This window comes from Antechinus flavipes, chromosome 4 (genome assembly GCF_016432865.1).
Source record: "Antechinus flavipes isolate AdamAnt ecotype Samford, QLD, Australia chromosome 4, AdamAnt_v2, whole genome shotgun sequence".
Taxonomy (NCBI): Eukaryota; Metazoa; Chordata; class Mammalia; order Dasyuromorphia; family Dasyuridae; genus Antechinus; species Antechinus flavipes.
The window spans coordinates 73180567-73200879 of NC_067401.1; the positions used below are offsets into that span (position 1 = coordinate 73180567).

Consider the following 20313-nt stretch of genomic DNA (forward strand, 5'->3'; position numbering starts at 1 on the left):
GGGTTGCAGTATATCCTAGATACAATATATGTGTGCAGAACCTAAAAGTTTTCTTGTTGCACAGGGAGAATTGAATTCAGAAGGTATAAATAACCCGGGAAGAAAAACAAAAATGTAAGCAGTTTATATTCATTTCCCAGTGTTCTTTCTCTGGGTGTAGCTGCTTCTGTCCATCTTTGATCAATTAAGGCTTTCTTTATCAAAGAGGTCCACTTCCATCAGAATACATCCTCAAACAGTATCGTTGTTGAGGTATATAATGATCTCCTGCTTCTGCTCATTTCACTCAGCATCAGTTCATGTAAGTCTCGCCAGTCCTCTCTGTATTCATCCTGCTGGTCATTCCTTACAGAACAATAATATTCCATAACATTCATATATCACAATTTACTCAACCATTCTCCAATTGATGGACATCCTTTCATTTTCCAGCTTCTAGCCACTACAAACAAGGCTGCCACAAACATTTTGGCACATACAGGTCCCTTTCCTTTCTTTAGTATCTCTTTGGGGTATAAGCCCAGTAGAAACACTGCTGGATCAAAGGGTATGCACAGTTTGATAACTTTTTGAGCATAATTCCAAATTGCTCTCCAGAATGGCTGGATGTGTTCATAATTCCACCAACAATGTATCAGTGTCCCTGTTTTCCCACATCCCCTCCAACATTCCCCATTATCTTTCCCTGTCATTCTAGCCAATCTGACAGGTGTGTAGTGGTATCTCAGAGTTGTCTTAATTTGCATTTCTCTGATTAATAGTGATTTGGACCATATTTTTATATGTCTATAAATAGTTTCAATTTCTTCGTCTGAGAATTGTCTGTTCATATCCTTTGACCATTTATCAATTGGAGAATGGTTTGATTTCTTATAGATTAGAGTCAATTCTCTATATATTTTGGAAATGAGGCCTTTATCAGAACCTTTGATTGTAAAAATGTTTTCCCAGTTTATTGTTTCCCGTCTAATCTTGTTTGCATTTGTTTTGTTTGTACAAAAACTTTTCAATTTGATATAATCAAAATTTTCTATGTTGTGGTCAATAGTGATCTCTAGTTCTTCTTTGGTCATAAATTCCTCCCTCTTCCACAGGTCTGAGAGGTAAACTATCCTATGCTCTTCCAATTTATTTATCATCTCATTCAATTGTCTTTTTATTGTCTTCTTCTTAATGCCTCTGATTGCCCTTTTTGTTTACCTTTTTGTATATTTGTTTGAGGTATTTTAAAGACAAGTGATTTCTCCATGTCCAATTTTTAGGAATGTTTTACAGTCTTACCAAGCAAGCATGATTTTTTTTTTTTTTTTTTTAGTTTGCAGAATAGATCAACTTTTGTTGCATCTTGAATGTCTTTGTTCTTTAGAATACTATTCCATTCTTTCCTGTGGTTTCTGGTAAATTCAGAATAGTTTTGTATTATTCTAATTTCCTTTCTTTTTTATTTGAAGGTTTTTATCCTGGTGTTACAGGGGAGTTCTTGTTTATCAATGGAGTTTGTTAAATTGAGTTAATTTGGGTTTTTTGGAGTTTATAGTTTAGGGATTCGTTTTTTTCCTTCCTGCAGTCTGTACTTTCTTTCAATCGACATTTTTTTTCCTATGTTCAAAATTTCTGGTCAGTTTTCTTGTGTTGTTTCTTGCATTACAGTGTGATGTTTGGTTTGTTTTGTTCTTCTGGGAGATCTAGAATCCTAGAATTGTGTCTATGCATTCTGTTTTTGAGATCAATATTTTCTCTTTTTCAGATACCATGTTTTTTTTTTTTTATTGCTTTTGCTTCTCTTCTTATTATCCACTTCTGTGCATTTGTTTTACACTTAGTTTTTGTTGCTTTTCTTTCTTTGGTAATACTTGCTATTGTAATTTTAGTTTTTCTTGTCGGCCAGTTGTTTCTGTAATGCTATATATTCTGCTTCTATAATTCTTCCTTTAAAAAACTACTCAAGAACATCCTTCTTTGGCTTTATGTACTCTTGAAAACTCACAGGCTCTCTGCTTCATTGAGTGTTCATTCATTTTCCTTTGCCTTACAATCGTAGATGCTTATACTCTTTCAGGTGATTTGGGGTTCATATTCCCTATTATTGTTAATAATTTTTCCATGCACAAAATCATTAATTGAAATTACCTTTTAACCCTCTCCACCTTTGAATATGGTTTCCTAGAAGCTGAATCTCAGAACTGTCTCAGTTTCTTGCCATATCAGGCTATTCATGGTTTAGGCTTCAGTCTTTTCCTCAAGAAATTTCAGGGGGAACAGAATTGGTCCTAGCTATATGCTGGGTTTTTTGCTCAGGTTTAGTATAATGCTTCATAGTTACATCGCATATCCTACTCTAGTTCCTTAGTTCTCTGCAATCTGTCACTATACAGCTGCTCTTATGCCTGAGTAATCTTTTCCCTTTTGGTTTTTTGTGGTATTGGTAGGAATTTTGAGTTCTTTTGCTATCTACCAATTGGCTATTGTGCCCTTACTTTCAGAGCTGGGTGGATAGTGGAGGGAAGGATTGCTGAGTAAGTACATTGAGAACTAGAGGTTAGCTTTTCTTATTCTTAGTTTACCTAAAGTGTTACCTTGCTTGAAGTCTTGGTGTCCTGGATTGTGGGAATGGCTGAAATAACTATCTCTTGTGCGTAATTCCTATTTTGGAAAATTTTGAGAGGCCATGAAAATCAGAGAAAAATGTGTAGTCTTTCATTTTAATGGTCATGTGACCCACATAGTTTTTTTGGTTGAAAAATATCTATATCTGTGGTGTTTGTTTTAATGATTACAATTAATTATTTTCCTTCCAGAAATGGAGTGTGCTAGAAACATCGCAAAGATGGCAGAGACCACTAAAGCCATTATTGGACACCAGGTAAATACATTATTAGTTTCGGAGCTTTGCCAGGAAAGTTGGTAACTTAAGAGTTTTGTTAATTATTTATCCTTGATTGAATGAAACTTAATATCTAAGTAGAAACCGACTTTATTGGTCAAAGAGTTTCATTTTAGTATATATTTGTTTTAAAATAGAAAACTTTTTTCAGCCAAGACAAGTTTTGGCTGATCCATAGTTTTACAATTAATTTTTCTTAAAAATCATTGTTATAATAAGTTTCAGCCCTGACTTCTATCATCAGAAAATATATTCTGAATTAAGCTTAGCCATGTTGTCTTTACAGTATGAATTCAGTCTTTTTCTGACTAGAAATACAGACCCAATGATTTTCATGTCACTCTCCATCTCAAGAGCACTTTTTTCACAATGACCTCAGTGGAGGAAGGGAGTAACTACATTTCAACTTTGGAGCTGACTTTTCTATTTTAAATCTTAGGAATTTATGCCATTCCAAGGTTTATTCTTAAATGCATTTGCTAATGATATTGAGAACAGTCAGCTTATACAACAAACAGCAGCAGCTCTTCAAGCCAACAAATTTGTTCAGGTAAAAAGTTAAATGAAATTTGTAAATTAATTGCTTTTAAATTCAGAAATTACTTACTTGGACATATTGACTTGTGAAAAAACAAACTAAAACCTAGCAATTTTTATTTTTGACAGCCTCTCATTGGGAGAAAAGGTGAATTAGATAAACAGAGAAAAGAAATGAAAGAACTTTGGCAGCGAGAACAAAAGAAAATGGTTTGTATCACATTGGAATATGATAATAATCAGTCCCTCTTTCTATTCCTGTCCTGCCTCACAGCTATGAATAAATATCTGCCAAGTATTTAAGCACATCTCCTATATAATACTTTTCATTTGTTTTCTCATAACCAAGTTACTTAATATACAGAAAACATATATAACATAGGGTTTCAATGTCTTTTTTTCCCATATAGCAAGAGACAGAGGCATCTCTAAAAAAGGCAAAATTCTTATGTATACAACAACAGAATGAATATGCAAAAGCCAAGTCTTCTACAGGTCGTGCTGAAGAGGAACATCTGAGCTCAAGTGGGGGGCTTGGGAAAGAGGCCAGCAAGCAAGTAGAAAAAAGACGAAGGCTGGAAGAAGAGGCTCTGCAAAAGGTGAGGTTCCTCAAAACATTTTTGAGAATGGACAAAGTGAAAGAAGAGAAAGAGAATACAATAAAAAGTAGGAAAATAGGATGGAGGAAAATAAAATCTAAACATAACAGTGAAAAAATTTTATATAAGTTTTTTTGATAAAGATCTCATTTCTCAAATATAGATAGTACTTAGTCAAATTTATGGAAATAAGAGGTATTTCTCATTTGATAAAAGAGATCAAAGAATATGAACAAGTGATTTTCAGACAAAGTAATCAAAGCTATGTATGGCATGTGAAAAAATACTCTGAATTACTATTAATGAGAAATGCAAATTAAAATAATTCTGAGCTACTATTCTATTACCTATAAGAATGGCTAATATGACAGAAAAAGGAAAATGATAAATATCGAAGGGGATGTGGGAAACTTGAGACACTAATGCATTGTTGGTGAAGTATACTGATTTGACCATTTTGTAGAGCAATTTGGAATTATGCTCAAAGAACTATAAAACTATGCATATCCTTTGACCAAGCAATACTACTACTGGAACAATACTATTATCCCAAAAAGAATTTTTTTAAAAAGAAAAGTTTCTATATGTACAAAAATGTTTATAACAGTTCTTTTAGTGGTGGCAAAGATTTGAAAATTGAAGAGATATCCATCAACTGAATAAATTGTCATTTATGAGTATGATGGAATATTATTGTGTTTAAGAAATGACAAACAAGGTGCTCTTAGAAAAACCTAGAAAGACTTTGCACTGATGCAAAGTGAAATGGGCAGAATCAGAACATTGTTACATTATAATTGTAATGATATATGATGATCATCTGTGAATGATTTAGCTATTCTCAGCAATCCAATAATCCAGACAATTCTGAAGGGGAAAAAAGTGAGACTTCCTTTTGGACATTGGATGTTGGGACCAGCCTCAGCAAAGTAGCAAAAAAATTTTTTTTTATTGGTTTTATTTCATTTTATTTTATTTTACTAGAAGCAGAATAACTAAAAAGGGTAGAATGTGTATGTGAAACAAAACGTGACCAGATCAGATCTTGAAGTTTGCCTGTTTGGCAGTTTACATATGCTGCTTTCCAACTCTTAAGATGATGACACTTGAGATGAAGAATGGCCAGTACATTTTTTTAAACAAATAATTCCATGGTTAGGACTATTGAGACCATATTAAGTTATTTAGACATTGTTAATTTTGATATTCTTTAATGTTCTGATTGCCGGCAGGTTGAAGAAGCAAATGAACATTACAGAATTGTTATGATAGATATGGAAGAAAGGCGAAATGACTTAGACCGTACGAAAAATGAAATTTTAATACAACTTCATAATCTTCTTTTGCAGTGTGATCTAACTCTTAAAGATGTAAGTAACTTAAAGATTTGAATGTTAAATATTTTTTGGAACTTGTGTGGAAAGGAGAAGAAAATGTCAGATTTTTGTATAACTAAAGGAATCTCATAACAACTAACAGGAAAATTTAATCTGTAGTATCTATTATGTTTAGTTTTGGAACTTATAGATTATCTATAAAATTGTGATGTATATTTGCTAAATTTGGATAGTTAGTGATGAATGTCAGGTTTCCTCTTCCTTTTATAAAATATAAAATGCACTATGCAAATATAAGTTATTATCATCATTTGTCTCAAATATATTGTGAAATTTTCCCATTGAATGTTATTATTTCTCTGGTTTGAATAGAAATATAGGTTGCTTGTGCTTCTTAGAAATCAGTATAACTTTGGGATATATAATTAATCTAGCTACCTAAGTTAACCCTTTGTCAACATTACAAACTTATTAGGTGCTATTCCTGAACACTTGTTAATCTTCCAATTTACAAAATGGAGAAGTTAATTTGGTAATAGAGAATAATGATATTTTTCCCCCATTGGTTCCAGACAATCATTCCATGTTTGATTTATTTATCTCAGATTGAGAATTACATTTTTGGTAACCATCCAATTTATTCTATGTTATTTTTGGTTATTTAAAATTTTATTTTTCCCCAGTTGCATTGTAAAACCATTTTAATATTTGTTTTTAAAATGTTGAGTTCCAGATTCTCTCTCTTTCTCTCTTCTTTCTCCCCACACAAATCAAGAAGATAAATGTGAAGTTATGCAACACATTTCCATAAAAGTCATGTTATAAAAATAAAAATAAGATTCTCCATCTCCCATCTCCCCTCAAAAAAACCTCAAGAAAAAAAAAGGTTTTTTTAAATATGCTTTAATCATATTCAGACCTAATCAGTTCTTTCTCTGGGTATGGATAGCATTTTTCATCATAAGTTCTTCATAGTTGTCTTGGATCGTTGTATTGCTAAGGATAGTAAAAAAAAATTACATTTTTGGGAATCAGCTGGAGACTAGCAGTGTTATGATTTCTTTTTTATCTGATTATCATGATTTGCTTTTTTTGATTGCCTTGAAATAGTTTTACATATAAAAAAGAAAGAAATTTTATCATTTATTTTGGTACATAGAAAAGTTAAAAGCTACATCCTTGTCTTCAAGAAGTTTATAATCTATTTAGTAATGATTAGCAAATAATAATGATTATGATTAGCAAAATAAGCCATAGATCAGGATAGTAGGTTAGAAATGAGAGATTCCTTGTGATCAAGGGAAAATAATTTTGGTAGGTACATATAAAATTGGTAATACTCCAACCTGGATATTACAGGATTAGTAGGATTTGGACAAGATGAGAAAAAACATTTGGGGAACATATTAATATGACAAGAGTATACAGAATGGACATCAGTAGTAGTATGAGAAGTATCTGTTCTATATTGACTACATTGCTTTCCTTTTAAAAAGTGAGAAGGCCTTTCTTGGTATCATCATTGATTAGATTTCTTTGCCACTTCAGGATTTAATGGCCCCGTCTGTGTGGAGCTGGTAATTAAGGTTTTAGTTGACCTCCCACTGTTCTCTGCTCATTGAACATTTTTCTGACTTAATGAAGCCATATATGCTGAATGTTGAGATGAAATAGAGTAGTATTTAACTTGAGTAGGTATTTTTCTAGACTTTAAGAATTACAGGTTTTAAAAAGTCATTCTGATTCAAGTTGAGGGTAGGAAGAAAGGAAGAGCAAGGTGGGGTTAATGAGGGTTTTGAACATTCAACAAGATGATTTGTATTTATTCCTGGATGTAATATGGGGCCCACTGGAACTTATTGACCATAGTCCAATGACTCAGAACAGTGCTTATAATACAATAAAAATTACCTAAATTAGAATTCTTAGAAAAAATTAATTATGAAAGATATCTACATTTCTGTAGCTATTTTTCCATTCTTTGTTAAATAAACAGAATAATAATGTCCCTGTTTTTCAGGTTTTTGGCATATTATCCAAGAAGAGTCATTAGGGTTCTAGTTCACAGTTTACTCACAGTCTAATCTTTCCAATAAAGAGAAAGAGAAGACTGAGTAATTTATGATCAGAGTTTCTTAATGTTAAGGGATATAGTACTATAATTACTTGCTGATATTTACTGATAATAAAGATTAGTAGTATGTTCCAGTATTTTTATTTTTATTGCTGATCTAATCTTTTTTCTTTGTTAATTGTTATGCTGTTTTTATTATATTAAAATATATTAATATATTATAAAATATATCTTTTGATACCATGTAGCATTATATTATTAAAATATGTCACTATGAAACAAGTATAAAATACAAGTTAAATTTATAACTTTGATATGTTCACACCTATAGAAGTGGCCATTGGATAAAATTTGTTTTATTATAGGTGTACATTAGCTAAATCATGAACTTTAATCATAACACCATAGTTTTAATTTTGATTGTTACTTGGACACAAACATAGATATGCACACACATGTGTGTTAGAAAAATTTTAAGTACAGTTCTTGTCTTGGAGAAAATACTTTTTTCATTTTGGCTAATGAGGAAAAATGATAAGAAATGTCAACAAGATATTTGTTACAGGGTATAGAAAAATAGAGTTTATACTGTGACTTTATTGATATAGGGGACTTCCAGTGTGAAAGTTCCAGCACTGAAACATGTCAGAGCCTTCTTTGCAATATCAGCATTCTAAAGAATATCTTGGAATCTTGCAGGATTCATTGATGGTTTGGAAAACTGGTGTAGAAACCCTTATGCTAATAGAGAATTTTTTTTTATTTGTGACACTTTTAATTTATTCACAGAAGCTCTGTGGGGTGAGGTGGGGGATAATTTGCTAATTTTTAAAAAATTCTGAATTAAATAAACACCAAAAACATTTCCATATACAAAGTAGAACAGGAAAAGAGAATTTATGTGAAATAGAAATTTTGCTATTTTTCCACACATTCACTTGCAACGTGTCAACTAACCTCTCTAAGATAATAATATTTCATTCTTCAGAGACTGTTAGAATCCATGTCCCATGCCTTATGATAATTCTGACAGAATATTAGTCTTAAAAAATGGTCCTTTGCTTTCATTAGAATTGGGGTAATTAAAAGAGCTTTGCAATTTCTCCAAGACATTTCAATTAAAAAAAGTTCATGTCCTAAACACTTTTGTTATTTTCAGAATTTATTTGCATGATGAGTAAAGTCAGTGTTTTACAAATATAGTAGAAAATGATTCAGCTGTGAATTTTCTTTTGTTGGGCATATCTGCAGAATAAGAATATGTACTCTACATTTTCTTTTGCTATAAATTCTTACTGATACTTCCATCTTTTAAAAACTGATTTACAAATCACAAAAGACAACAATAGTTGTCAGCTTTTGAAATATTAACAGGCATAACCTAAGTGGAGGAAAGGTATACTTTGCTAGCCTATCTTGTTAGGAGTAGTACATGAAAGTTCTAATGTTACAGAATTGCTAACATGTAGGGGAATTTGTCATTCACTCAAAGTAAAGACTAGGTGTCTAACTGGGTGAAAAGAGTTCTGGGAATGTGACTTCTCTCTTTGTTGAATTGAGTCATTTGGCCAGAATAGGGTTTCTTCTGATGAGTCCCTTTTAAAATAGAAAAAAGCTCTCTCCACTTTAAAAGTTTCTTTTTAAATAATTTTCTGTAAGTAAATTTCATCTTTATTAATATAAAATTCTAGCATACTTTAGTGAGTCCTCAAAAGGGAGTTAAATGCAAATAATGTGTGATATTCAACTATGATGGACTTGTCTCCTTTCAACAATGAGATGGCAACTCAAGGCATTTCCAGTATCCAATTGTGATGAAAAGAGCCATCCACATCCAAAGAGAGAACTGTGGAGAATAAATGGGGATCAAATTATAGTATTTTCACTTTTTTGTTATTGTTATTGTTGTTGTTGTTTGCTTGGAGTTTTTTTCTTGTGCTTTTTTTCTTTCACCTTTTGATCTGATTTTTCTTGCACCGTGTGATGAAAATGGAAATATGTTTAGAAGAATTGCACATGTGTAACCTAAAAAAAAAAAGTGATGTTTGTTTAACTAAGTGCATTTAAAAACCTATTTGTTAAAGGTTTCTGATTATTTTTATGCTCTGTCTTTATTTGACAAATAGGTCATAATAAACCTCTTCCAGATACAACATGAGCACCTTCTCTCTCTTCCAATTAACTGCCAATCTCTCTGGGAGAATGCCAAGTCATATGACCCTGGGAGAAACTTTGCAGAGTTTGTAAGGGCAAAAACTTCACCTAAGGAGGATGTTCATCATAAATCTTTTTCTTTTGACAATTTAAAAATTGATGGGTAAGAATTAATGCATTATTGAAATTAATTTAAGGGGGCTCATTTACTGCCAGATTCAAGCCCAGTTTGAGCAGATTTATTACTTTTGACAAGCGCTTCATAATCGCATCATTTTGTGTCTCCTTATTAGAAGTAAAAATATATTGAAAAGCATAGATTGAATGTTGAAGGGGATTTATTTTTCCTCAATTCAGGTAAAAAATAAGATCATCAGTTTTGAACTGAAATTTTTTAAAATTCAAAAACATTCGTAAGAGGGGCAAACGAAATATGATCTCTTAACATAATCATTTTTGAGTTTATGGAAAATTAATAGAAATATTTGGATATAATTTACTCATTGGGCTTGTTAACTATTAAATTAGTACTCATATTTAAACAATCATACTTAAAAAAAATGTTTCTGGTACTTATGTAGATTCATTAAACATTCAAGTACTTTCTGCATCATACAAAGCACCATGCTACTTAGATACTTTGGGATAAGACATGTTTCCTGACTTCATAGAATGAATAAGATGGTAAGACTTATGATTGTAGTGCACACTATTATATAGAAAGTGCATTAGAGAATTGCAAAGAAACCTGTATGTCAAGTCTAAGTAGGAATTAGGGAGTTTTCATCAAGAAAGAACACATTAAAGGTAAACTCTTAGGGATGAGCAGCACTGTTCATTAAGAGAAGAGGAGAAAGGTCAGAGCACTGATTAGGTACAAAAGGAAGAAGGCAGAGTATGGATTAAATTGACTGGATCATAGAGTATATAGCAGGAAAGGAGTGATCTGAGATAAATAAAAGATGTAGTAGTATCAGATTGTGATGGTGCTGGAATATTTTTGGATTTCTGTAGCATGTAAGTTATATTATGTCCTTAAAGTAAATTCTTATTTAAAGTAATTTTTTTTGGAAATTCAACAATAAAAATACTGCATTTTGAAATTGTGTGCTTTTGGAATATTGAATATAAAATAAATAATAGCATTTTCCCTCCATTGAAAGAAATTGTTTATTGTTATACTTTTTCCCCAGAGGGATGCCCCCTTGCCGATCATGGTCAGTTATTAACCAAGGTGGTGGAATGTACAGTGATACAGAGAGTGCTGGAGGAAGCAGTGAATCAAGATCCATGGATTCTCCTTCTGGCAGTCCAGGTACAAACATATATTACAAACATACATATAAAAATATTTAACTCTGTTACTTTTGTTGTAGAGTTACAAACACTGGTGAAATTTTAAAGACATAAAAATGGTTTTATTGATTTTTTTTGGATGTTTTGATCCCAAACTATAACTTTTTCCCAATGTTCTCTTTCCTCTGCCTGCAATGTTCTTAAGATGTCTTTTCTAACATTTTTCTCTGGTGTCACAATTTGCATATGTAGGAATTTTCTAAGGAACTCTTCTCCCAAATAGCAATCTGTACTCATGAGACTGAGGTGATGTCTGAAACATATTTGATGATGTTTTGCTTTTTCCCTAACCTTCCCCTAACCTAATTCCAACAGAATTGTCTCAGCATTCCCCTACAAACAATTTTAAAATGATGACTCAAGTCAAATTATGCAGCAGCAGAGTGGTGGCAGCAATAATGGCAGTAGTAGCAGCTGCAGAAGCTCTTAGTCCAGAGAAAACAAAGGAGTCACATCACTAGTCAGAAAGAGATTACTAGGAGATCCTTTGCTGGCTTTGGGTACAGTTGGTGCCAATTGGTAACTCTCTTGTTCATTCATATTTCTGGGTCTCAGTTCCAGGATGGAGAGGGACAAGGGAGTAGGAGAACTGGTTACAGTTTCAGGCCAAAGGAAATGGTAGCACTTGTGGCTGCAGAGGATCAGTTCCCTTCCTGGTTAAACACCAAAAATGCCAGAACTAGCTCTGAAAACATCAGCATGAAAAAGCTGGAGCTCTAGATGGTACCTCCCCCCACAAAAAGTGAGCAGAGCTCAACTTTAACCTAAAGTTCAGAGTCAAGAAATGGGCTTTTAAAAATGGAACAAACAACCAAAAAAGAATTTGGCCACAAAATGCATCTAAGGTGATAGGGCAGACCAAGATATAAACCCAGAAGAAAATAACATTGTGAAAACTGCTTCAGACAAAACCTGGAAAAATGCTAATTGGACCCAAGCCTACCAAGAATGCATAGAAGTATTAAAAAAATAAGATTGATAAGGGAAAAATTGGGAGGGGGGGAGGTAATTGATAGAATGAGAGTGATGCAAGAAAATAATGAAAAAGAATAACTAGTGAAAAAGGCACAAAAATACACAGAATAAAACACCTTTAAAAATCCATAATTGGCTTAATGATAAAAGAGACCCCAAACCTCACTGATGAAAATAATTCCTTAAAAATTAGAATTAAGGGGGCAGCTAGGTGGTGCAATGGATAGAGCACTAGCCCTGAAGTCAGGAGGACCTGAGTTCAAATTTGGTCTCAGACACTTAACACTTGCTAGCTTGTGTGACCTTGGGCAAGTCATTTAATCCCAATTGCCTCAGCAAAATAAATAAATAAAAATAAAAAGTAGAATTAAGCAAATGGAAACTAATGACTCCATGAGGCATCAAGAAATAAAAGAATGAAAGAAGAAAATGGGAAATATAAAACTGGAAAAATAACTGATCTGAAAAATAGATGAAGAGATAATTTAAGAATTATTGGACTACAAAAACATTGAACATAATATCAAATTTATGGATAAGAGAAGGGGAGAGGGGGTAATAAAAGAGATTAGGGAGGACTTGATTAGAAGCCAAATAGACTTTTGAGGAAAGAGAGGATTAAAACAAGAGAGGAGAAGAAATAGAAGGAAATATACAATAACTATAACTGTGAATGGGATAAACCCAGCTATAATGCTGTTAAAAATAAAATTCTGAGAGATCTAGGATCGGGATATGAAGAATCAATTTATCTGTTAGGCTACAAAATAATAAATTGAGGCCAGAGATCTCTTCTTAGGTAACCAAAAACCCTAAGGGAGTTTCTGCACCATCTTAAATCTGGTGTGTTCCTTCCTCCCCTGACAAGCAAAAAATAATTCTTGATTGGTGTACATTTAATGAGGAGACAGATTGAGTTCCTAACTTTTCTTATTAGAAGATGGGGAAGGAGTTAAAGCTAAGAATAAGGTCTAATTCTAAGACTTGAGCTGCCTTTGGCCATCTTCGGCAAGGAAAGCCATCTCTTTGGTTAGATTTCTTCTCCTTGAAGACCAGGTTGTCTCATACTAATGAGGGAATAAGAGCATGAGTAGTTCTCAGTAGGGTTGACTAGTTTAATACAGTTTCTGTTTATAGAACAAACAGAAAAGCATACCTCAGGTCTTGTTGGGAGAGGCAAGAATGTGATGAGTTACCTCAGCTAGAATGGGCCAAGTGGGTTTTCTCTATTAGTGCTGTAATGCATCAACTGTGACTTAGTTACTCTGATTAGAATTGTGATCCAAGACAATTCCAGAGGACTCCTGAGGGAAAAAATGCTGTCCACTTCCAGAGAGACAACTAATGAACTGAGTGCAAATTGAAATATCAATTACTCACTTTTTCAAATTATATATATAATATATATAACTAATATAGAAATATTTTTGTATGATTTCATGATATATTTTTTGCCTTCTCAGTAGATGGGGAAGGGGAGAGGAAGGAGAGAATTTGAATGTTAAAATTTAAAAAGAAAAGAATGTTAATAATCTAAAATATTTTTAAATGAAAGTGCTACACTAAAGGAGGATTTTTATTCTGATTTTTAAAGCCTTTTAAGTGATGGGGAGAAAAATATTTTGTGTCCATAGTACAGATTTATATGTGCTTGAAAACTAAGCAATAAAAAAAGAGTAGATAACAATATGAATAATAGCTATTTCCTTCCCTAGAGATTAGTCTAATCTTAGGGATGCCTAGAGAGGTGAACCCAAGTGATATTAGCTGCATCTTTGCTATCAGTAGACCTTAGGAAAACCAGGGTGATTCCAGTTTATTTCCAGGAACTTGGTACCATTCTCAACCAAATTGTTCATGTCTTAGTCAAGCTGACTTCCTGGGGTCAAATCTTTAGTTTTGTCAAGAAAGGATACCAAATCTCATTAAGGGGATGATGGAAAGATTGCTGTGAAGCTAATAAATAAATATTTAATTATCTAGTTACAGATTCTAATTCATGTCATTCTGCAAGTTTCCTTCATGTTCCATCCCATACCCAACTCCTTTTCAAACTCAATTTTGTATTTGAAATATATTTGTTTTTTAAACCCTCATTATTTAATTAGAATAACTATCATTTATATAATACTTATAGTTTTCCAAAGTACTTTATATCTTTTATTTCAATTGATCCTCATAACCAACTGTGGGATATCGGTAGATACTGTTATTCACATTTTATAGCTTTGTTTAATCTATAAACAACTAACTTTCTCATAACAAAGAAGTACAGTTCAAGCTTATAGAACAATATATTCTTCTTTTCTATATCTGTAGTATAATACCTCTCACAATACAATAAGGAGCTACATCTCATCATCATTCCTTTGGAATACTAGACTCAAAGAAATTACCTTGCCCTAGACTGGTCAGTGGCAAAACTCAATCTAATTCTAAGCCCAGAATTATAGACATTCTCTCTCTCTCTCTCTCTCTCTCTCTCTCTCTCTCTCTCTCTCTTTCTCTCTCTCTCTCTCTCTCTCTCTCTTTCTCTCTTTCTCTCCTCTCTTTTCCTCTCTTCTCCTCTCCTCTCGTCTCCTCTCTCAAAAAATTGTCTTTTATAAAATGAAATCTTTATTGCTCAAGTGAAAAATATCTGTAATTGCATATGTAAGTAGTTTTACTACTTCTATCTTCCTATAGGAGCATTTAAACGCAGGCTTCCTCGTACACCATCAATGGGGACTATGTCTTCTGCTGATGAGCTCAATGAAAGAGAACCACCGTCTCCTTCTGAGATTGGTACTGTACATTGTAATTTATTTGACTCACTTTTAATTAGCCAGATGAATTATAGCCACAGTGTATAGTGATAAATAAGATTTGAAATCTTAATAGGAAAGTGGTATTTATTTGGCTATTTATGCCAAATAATAATTTCAAAAGTTTACATTTACAAAGGTATTTTATACTTTGCAGAAAGTTTTCTTCAGAGCATCCCTGTTAGGTGGTATAGGAGGCATAATGAACATTGTCCACATTATAAGGGAGAGGAAATGTAAGAATCACTGAAGCTATGACTTGCCCAAGGTGATCGAGCTAGGTTTATATATTCCAAGGGTAGGAGACTTTTCATTGTTCTTACATACTACTTTTTACTAGGCAATGATGATTTTAAAATAATGCAATAACTAGACTCCATATGGGTTTTGACAAGTATTTTAACTAAATAAACTCCAAGAATATATTGCAAAAATAATTACTACATGATGTATATAATGATAGACTAGAAATTCTGTTTTCATCAAACTAATAATATATAGCACTTAAAAGTAAAAGCAGTCCTATGCAATGGAAAATTACTCTGTGCAATTAAATGTGATTCCTGGTGAAGAAATTAATACAGACATGAAAATTAAAGAAAATGGAAGGAAAGTAGTCATTTTTGTGATTAAGTTTATTTCATATCTGTTCATTTGATTGCACACATTACAACCTCAGGACCAAACCTGCTTTGACATCAGTTTAAGAATATGATTTTAGATATTTCTAGAGCATTAGGAGTTAACTAGAGATGGAAAGAACCTTAGAGATCATTTAATTAAATAATAAATAATAAGGAAAATAAAACTTGGAGGGGGAAAAGAGTCCTACATAAGATGACACAGTATTAACAGAGGTAGTGTTTGACCCTGGGTACTCTTGAGTCCAAAATAGTTTCTATTTTTAGTTTCATTCATATCGGTCAGAAATTTCCTGTCCTAAAAGTAAGTTAATGAGTCTGCCTAATTGGGCCTACAATAGATCCTGGGTTTAATGATGATGAAGATGGTGACACTGTGACCTTTGCTTGAAGGAGCTTGGCTTGCTTTTTCTAAAGATAAGAATAAACATATTCCTTAAACTAAACAGAAAGAAAAGATAAACTCTGAGAAGCGATGATTTGTGTCCTCTTGGTAAGCCAGTGTTAAGAGTAGGATTCAGTGTGCAAATGAAAAAATTGATGCATGTGTTGACCTGAAAAGCCTACGATAAATCAGCAAGACTAAGTTCCTGATTAAAAATTTTAATATTTTAATTGATCTTATTTTAAAATTATTAAGTTAGTGTGGATTAAAATTTCTTTGAGTTAAATCCATTAGATGATATTGTGACATACATATGGTAGTGCTGTTTTATCAAAAGTATTGAAAATTGCCAAGAGATTAAAATCATCAAAAAGTTCTTTAGGATCTATCATATGCTTTCTGTCCATTCTTTTAATAAATGCTACTTTAAAGACAACCGTTATTGTAGTTTAATGATTTTTTTTTATACATGATAAAATTAGAAATACTTTTGCAAATGAACTAGTAAGGAGTCTTAATTTTGTTGCTTGTTTTAATGTCTTCTATTGTTAATCTAAATTAACATTGTTGTAATATTACTATCATTTTTAAAAAGATTAATTTTGGGCAATGGGATATTTTGAAGTCAAATAAATACTAATCAAGCATTTAATTTTTCTTTCAAGCCTTAAGTGAACATTTAGCTGAAATTAGTTCCCCTGGGCCATTTCGAAATGTAATTAAATCAAAAGCTGCTCTTAGCCACAAGTTTCGGAAACTGAGGACTCCATCCAAATGTAAGGAATGTGACAACTTAGTTATATTCCAAGGAGCAGAGTGTGTGGAGGTAAGAAATATGAGAAACTAGTGTAACTTTTGTGTTTTTTTTTTAATCTTTTTAAAAGATGTACTATAATAATTGCTCATTATTTTTCATAATTTTTCAGTTATTCATTGCTGAATAATTACTGAGCAATACAAAAACATTTCAGTAATTCAATGGGTTTGGTCCATGGATTTTCTCTTCTCTAGTTTGGATTATAATCCTTTCCTCCTCATTATTCCATGTGATTATTATGTATTTCTCCTCCCTGATTTCTTGATGCACACAGCATAAGGGCTTTTCTATCTCTTCTCTCTGTTCTTCCTAACTTACCTTCTTTCCTGGTAATAACTGCTCTTGATGAGATCCTTTGCACATAATTCTTTGAAATAGTTATTGTACCTCTTGATGCTTGCTCTGTATTTCTTTTACCCTATACATGATCTCTCAGAGAGCATGTTGTTATTTTTTATGTTGTGGAAAAATTCTTTTAGGAAGATTTTAGGAATATGAAAGTGATACATTGTTTCCCAAATCATTCCAAATTGGTAATTTCCTTTTATTTGTTTTTGTTGTTGTTCAGTCATCTTACTGTCTTGGCTGACTGTTCATGACTCTATTTGGGATTTTCTTGGCAAAAATACAGAAATAGTTTTTCATTGCATTCTCAAGCTCATTTAACAGAGGAGAAAACTGAGGCATACAAGATTAAAGGAGTTGCCCAAAGATCCCATAGCTAATAAATGTTTAGGCCAGATTTAACGCAGGAAGGCATCTTCTTGACTCTAGGCCTGGCACTCTATTCACTGTGCCACAGGATTCAGGGGATTTCACTAAGGAAAAGAAGAGCCGAGTTTCCAACATTCTTCCCATTAGACTTCCCATTTAGTCAGTCATCAAGCATTCATTAAGTTCTTAACTCAGTGCCAGTCGTTGTGCTAAATCTCGGGGATACAAAGAAAGGCAAATGAAAGTCTTTGTGCTCAAGGATCTCACAGTCTAATGGGAGTTAAGGGAACAGTGCTTCAACATGCAAAGAATACAAGCAAGATTCACCCAGGACAAGTCAGTGTTGTCTCAGAGGGGAGGCCCTGAGATTGGAGAGAGAAAAAAACTTGGCAGAAGGTGCATCTTTTGCTGAGATTTAAGGAAGCCAGAGGACCGGGAGGCAGAGATAAGGAGGGAGCGAGTTGGTTGATGGAGTGTCATATGGGAGGAATGTGAAAAAGTGCAGTGTCATGGGAGAGCAGAATAGGAGAAGGGAGTACGGTGTAAGATGACAGGAATAGGAACATGATGGGGAACAGGTTATTAAGTCGTCCTTTAAAAGGATGGAGGATTTTCTGTTTGGTTCTGGAAGTCATAGGGAGATGTCATGGTTAGAAATGGGCTTGAAGATGGCTTTGGTAGCTGAGTCTTCAAGGAGGATGACTTGGAATGGGGGTCACCACCAGAAGACAGTAGTCCAACATTAGGTGAGGAGGACCTGCCCCAAGATGGTGAAAGTGTCAGCATGGAAAAGGTTGCATTTAGAAAAGATGTTATGAAGGTAGCAATGACAAGGAGTGACAGATGACTGGACTTGGAGGATGGTAATGGGGATGTGGGCTTGGGGGACTAGGAACATAATCAGTAGGGAGGTTGGGGAAGCAGTGAGGATTAGGAAAACAAAAGGTTCTATTTTAGACATGTGTAAAATTTTTGCAGGCCATGGAGTTTGAGATCATGTCTCCTACCAGTTTGAGATAGTATCTACCACACATGCAGTTTAAAACATCCAACCAACTTTTGGTGGTATGTGAAGTTCAGGAGAGACCAGGCTGGGTACAGAACTTTGGAAGTCATCTGCATAGAAAGTTATATCCATGGGGGATGAATGACAAAGTTACCAAGAAAGTCTAGGAGAAGAGAAGAGGATCAAGGATGGAAGCTTGGGAGCCTGACTCACATTTATGGGATATAATGTGAACAATGATCTAGCAAAGGAGATGGAGATGGAATGGTCACTCAGCTGGTGGGGGAACCAGGAAGGAGTGAATGTCTCAGAGGGAAGAGAATACCCCAAAATGAGAAGGAACTCAGTCTAATGAGTCATAGCGTCAAGTGTAGCAGAGAGGTCAAGGCAGCTTAGAACTGAGAAAAGGCCACCAGACTTAGCAGTTAGGAGATCATTGCACATGTTGGAGAGAAGAATTTTCAGTCAATTGATGAGTTCAGAAGCTAAATTGCAAAGGGCTGAGTAAATGAGAAGAAAAGAAAAAGAAAGCAATGAATGGTAGATAACTTTTTTTTCAAGGAGAGATTAAATGATAACTTGAAGGGATAACAAGTTTATGGAGTTTTTTAAGGCTGCAAAGTGACGGACGGAGCAAGAAGGAGGTGAAATTGTTGTTCAGAGGCTGTGGGAAAGGAATACAGATGGTGGATAGAGTTGAGGGTAGTGAGAAGTGAGGAATGATTGACAGGGCAGTCTGCTGGAGAATATAGGATGAACAGGATCAAGGGCACATGTAGAGTGGTTAACGCTGGCAAGGAGAAACATTGCTTTCTCAGAGATTGGGGGAATAGTGTAAAAGAGTTCTGAGATGAAGAAAAAGGAGAATTAATATCCTGTAACCTTAGTTTTTTCAGTAAATTAGTATGAGGCAAAGTCTTTAAACTGGGACAACAAGGTGGTTTATAGAAGATTTGAAGAGAGAAGAGAATGTTTGTAATAGCTTGAGATATGAAACCAGTTAAACAGGTTTAAAGAATTTGGCTTGCCTGAAGTAAGGTCCAAGTTGAAGTTGGATAATATGTTTTCCTCCATTTTGTCAATCCATTGGGAGTATTAGTGGAGATGGGTGGCCAGAGGCAATCTAGAACTGCTGGTTTGGCATTAGAAGACTAGCCATAGGACCAAGAAGTTGAGAGATTCAAAAATAGATGACATTATGGCATGGAATTGGTTGTCATGAGTAATTAATTACATAAGAAAATATTTGAAAGTAAAGGGATTTGGAGCTCTTCATGAATATGAAGAATAAGCTTAGGAGTGGTGAGACAGAGGGAGAGATGCAATGATAGGAAGCTTTCGTCTTGAGGAAAGTCTTGAGTTTTGGGTTCAAGAATTAGGACCCCTTCTATTATCCAACCATTCTTAGGTATAGCAGAATGGTGTAAATGAGTAGCTATTCAAGAAATTTAGGCATTGAAATGTTAGGAAGTTTGAGAGAGTATCAAAGTTGAAGTTCCCCAGCATAAGGACAGGAATTGGGGAGCAGAAGAGTCAAGCACTGGACTCCTTGAGAACAGAATAGTCATTATGATTTGAAAAAGGTAGCTAGACCATATTAATGCAATGAATTTTAAAACTTTATTTAGTGATAATAGCAAGGGAAACATCTGAAAGTATCAGTGGGGGAGCAGGCGAGCAAGGAGTATATTCATTTTAAAAGATGAATTAGCCCAAATGGCTTCAAATTACCTTGGGGACACTCCCATACCTCCAACTCCATCCTCACCCCCAACTTTTAGTCAGAGTACATCATCCAAGTTTTCAGTAAGTATGTAGAGGAAACTCTTTTTGAGAAGGGACTGACCTGCTTCAGTAGGGGGACTTTCCTTATCCCTTATTACACTTCTGATCCCTACAGTAAAGTGGCAAATTTGTATGATTAAGAACTTGTACTACATCTTCGATTATAGAACAAAAATCTCATAGGTAATTCAATGTTTGTACATTGTTTAGTTTTTATTTCTTTATTTGTTCATATTTTATAGGTC

General features: G+C 33.7%; 2 protein-coding genes across 2 annotated transcripts in view; one reads left to right on the forward strand and one right to left on the reverse strand.

Annotated features, from left to right (window-relative positions):
* Window positions 1–20313, reverse strand: part of ABCD3 (ATP binding cassette subfamily D member 3) — a 609690-nt gene that overhangs the window by 331967 nt on the left and 257410 nt on the right. The window lies entirely within an intron of this gene.
* Window positions 1–20313, forward strand: part of ARHGAP29 (Rho GTPase activating protein 29) — a 73792-nt gene that overhangs the window by 44162 nt on the left and 9317 nt on the right. The window contains exons 8-16 of the mRNA XM_051996556.1: window positions 2799–2863; window positions 3324–3434; window positions 3551–3631; window positions 3832–4020; window positions 5253–5390; window positions 9558–9748; window positions 10779–10900; window positions 14602–14700; window positions 16412–16572. Coding sequence (XP_051852516.1) covers window positions 2799–2863; window positions 3324–3434; window positions 3551–3631; window positions 3832–4020; window positions 5253–5390; window positions 9558–9748; window positions 10779–10900; window positions 14602–14700; window positions 16412–16572 — 1157 coding nt within the window. The remainder of the gene's footprint in view (window positions 1–2798; window positions 2864–3323; window positions 3435–3550; window positions 3632–3831; window positions 4021–5252; window positions 5391–9557; window positions 9749–10778; window positions 10901–14601; window positions 14701–16411; window positions 16573–20313) is intronic.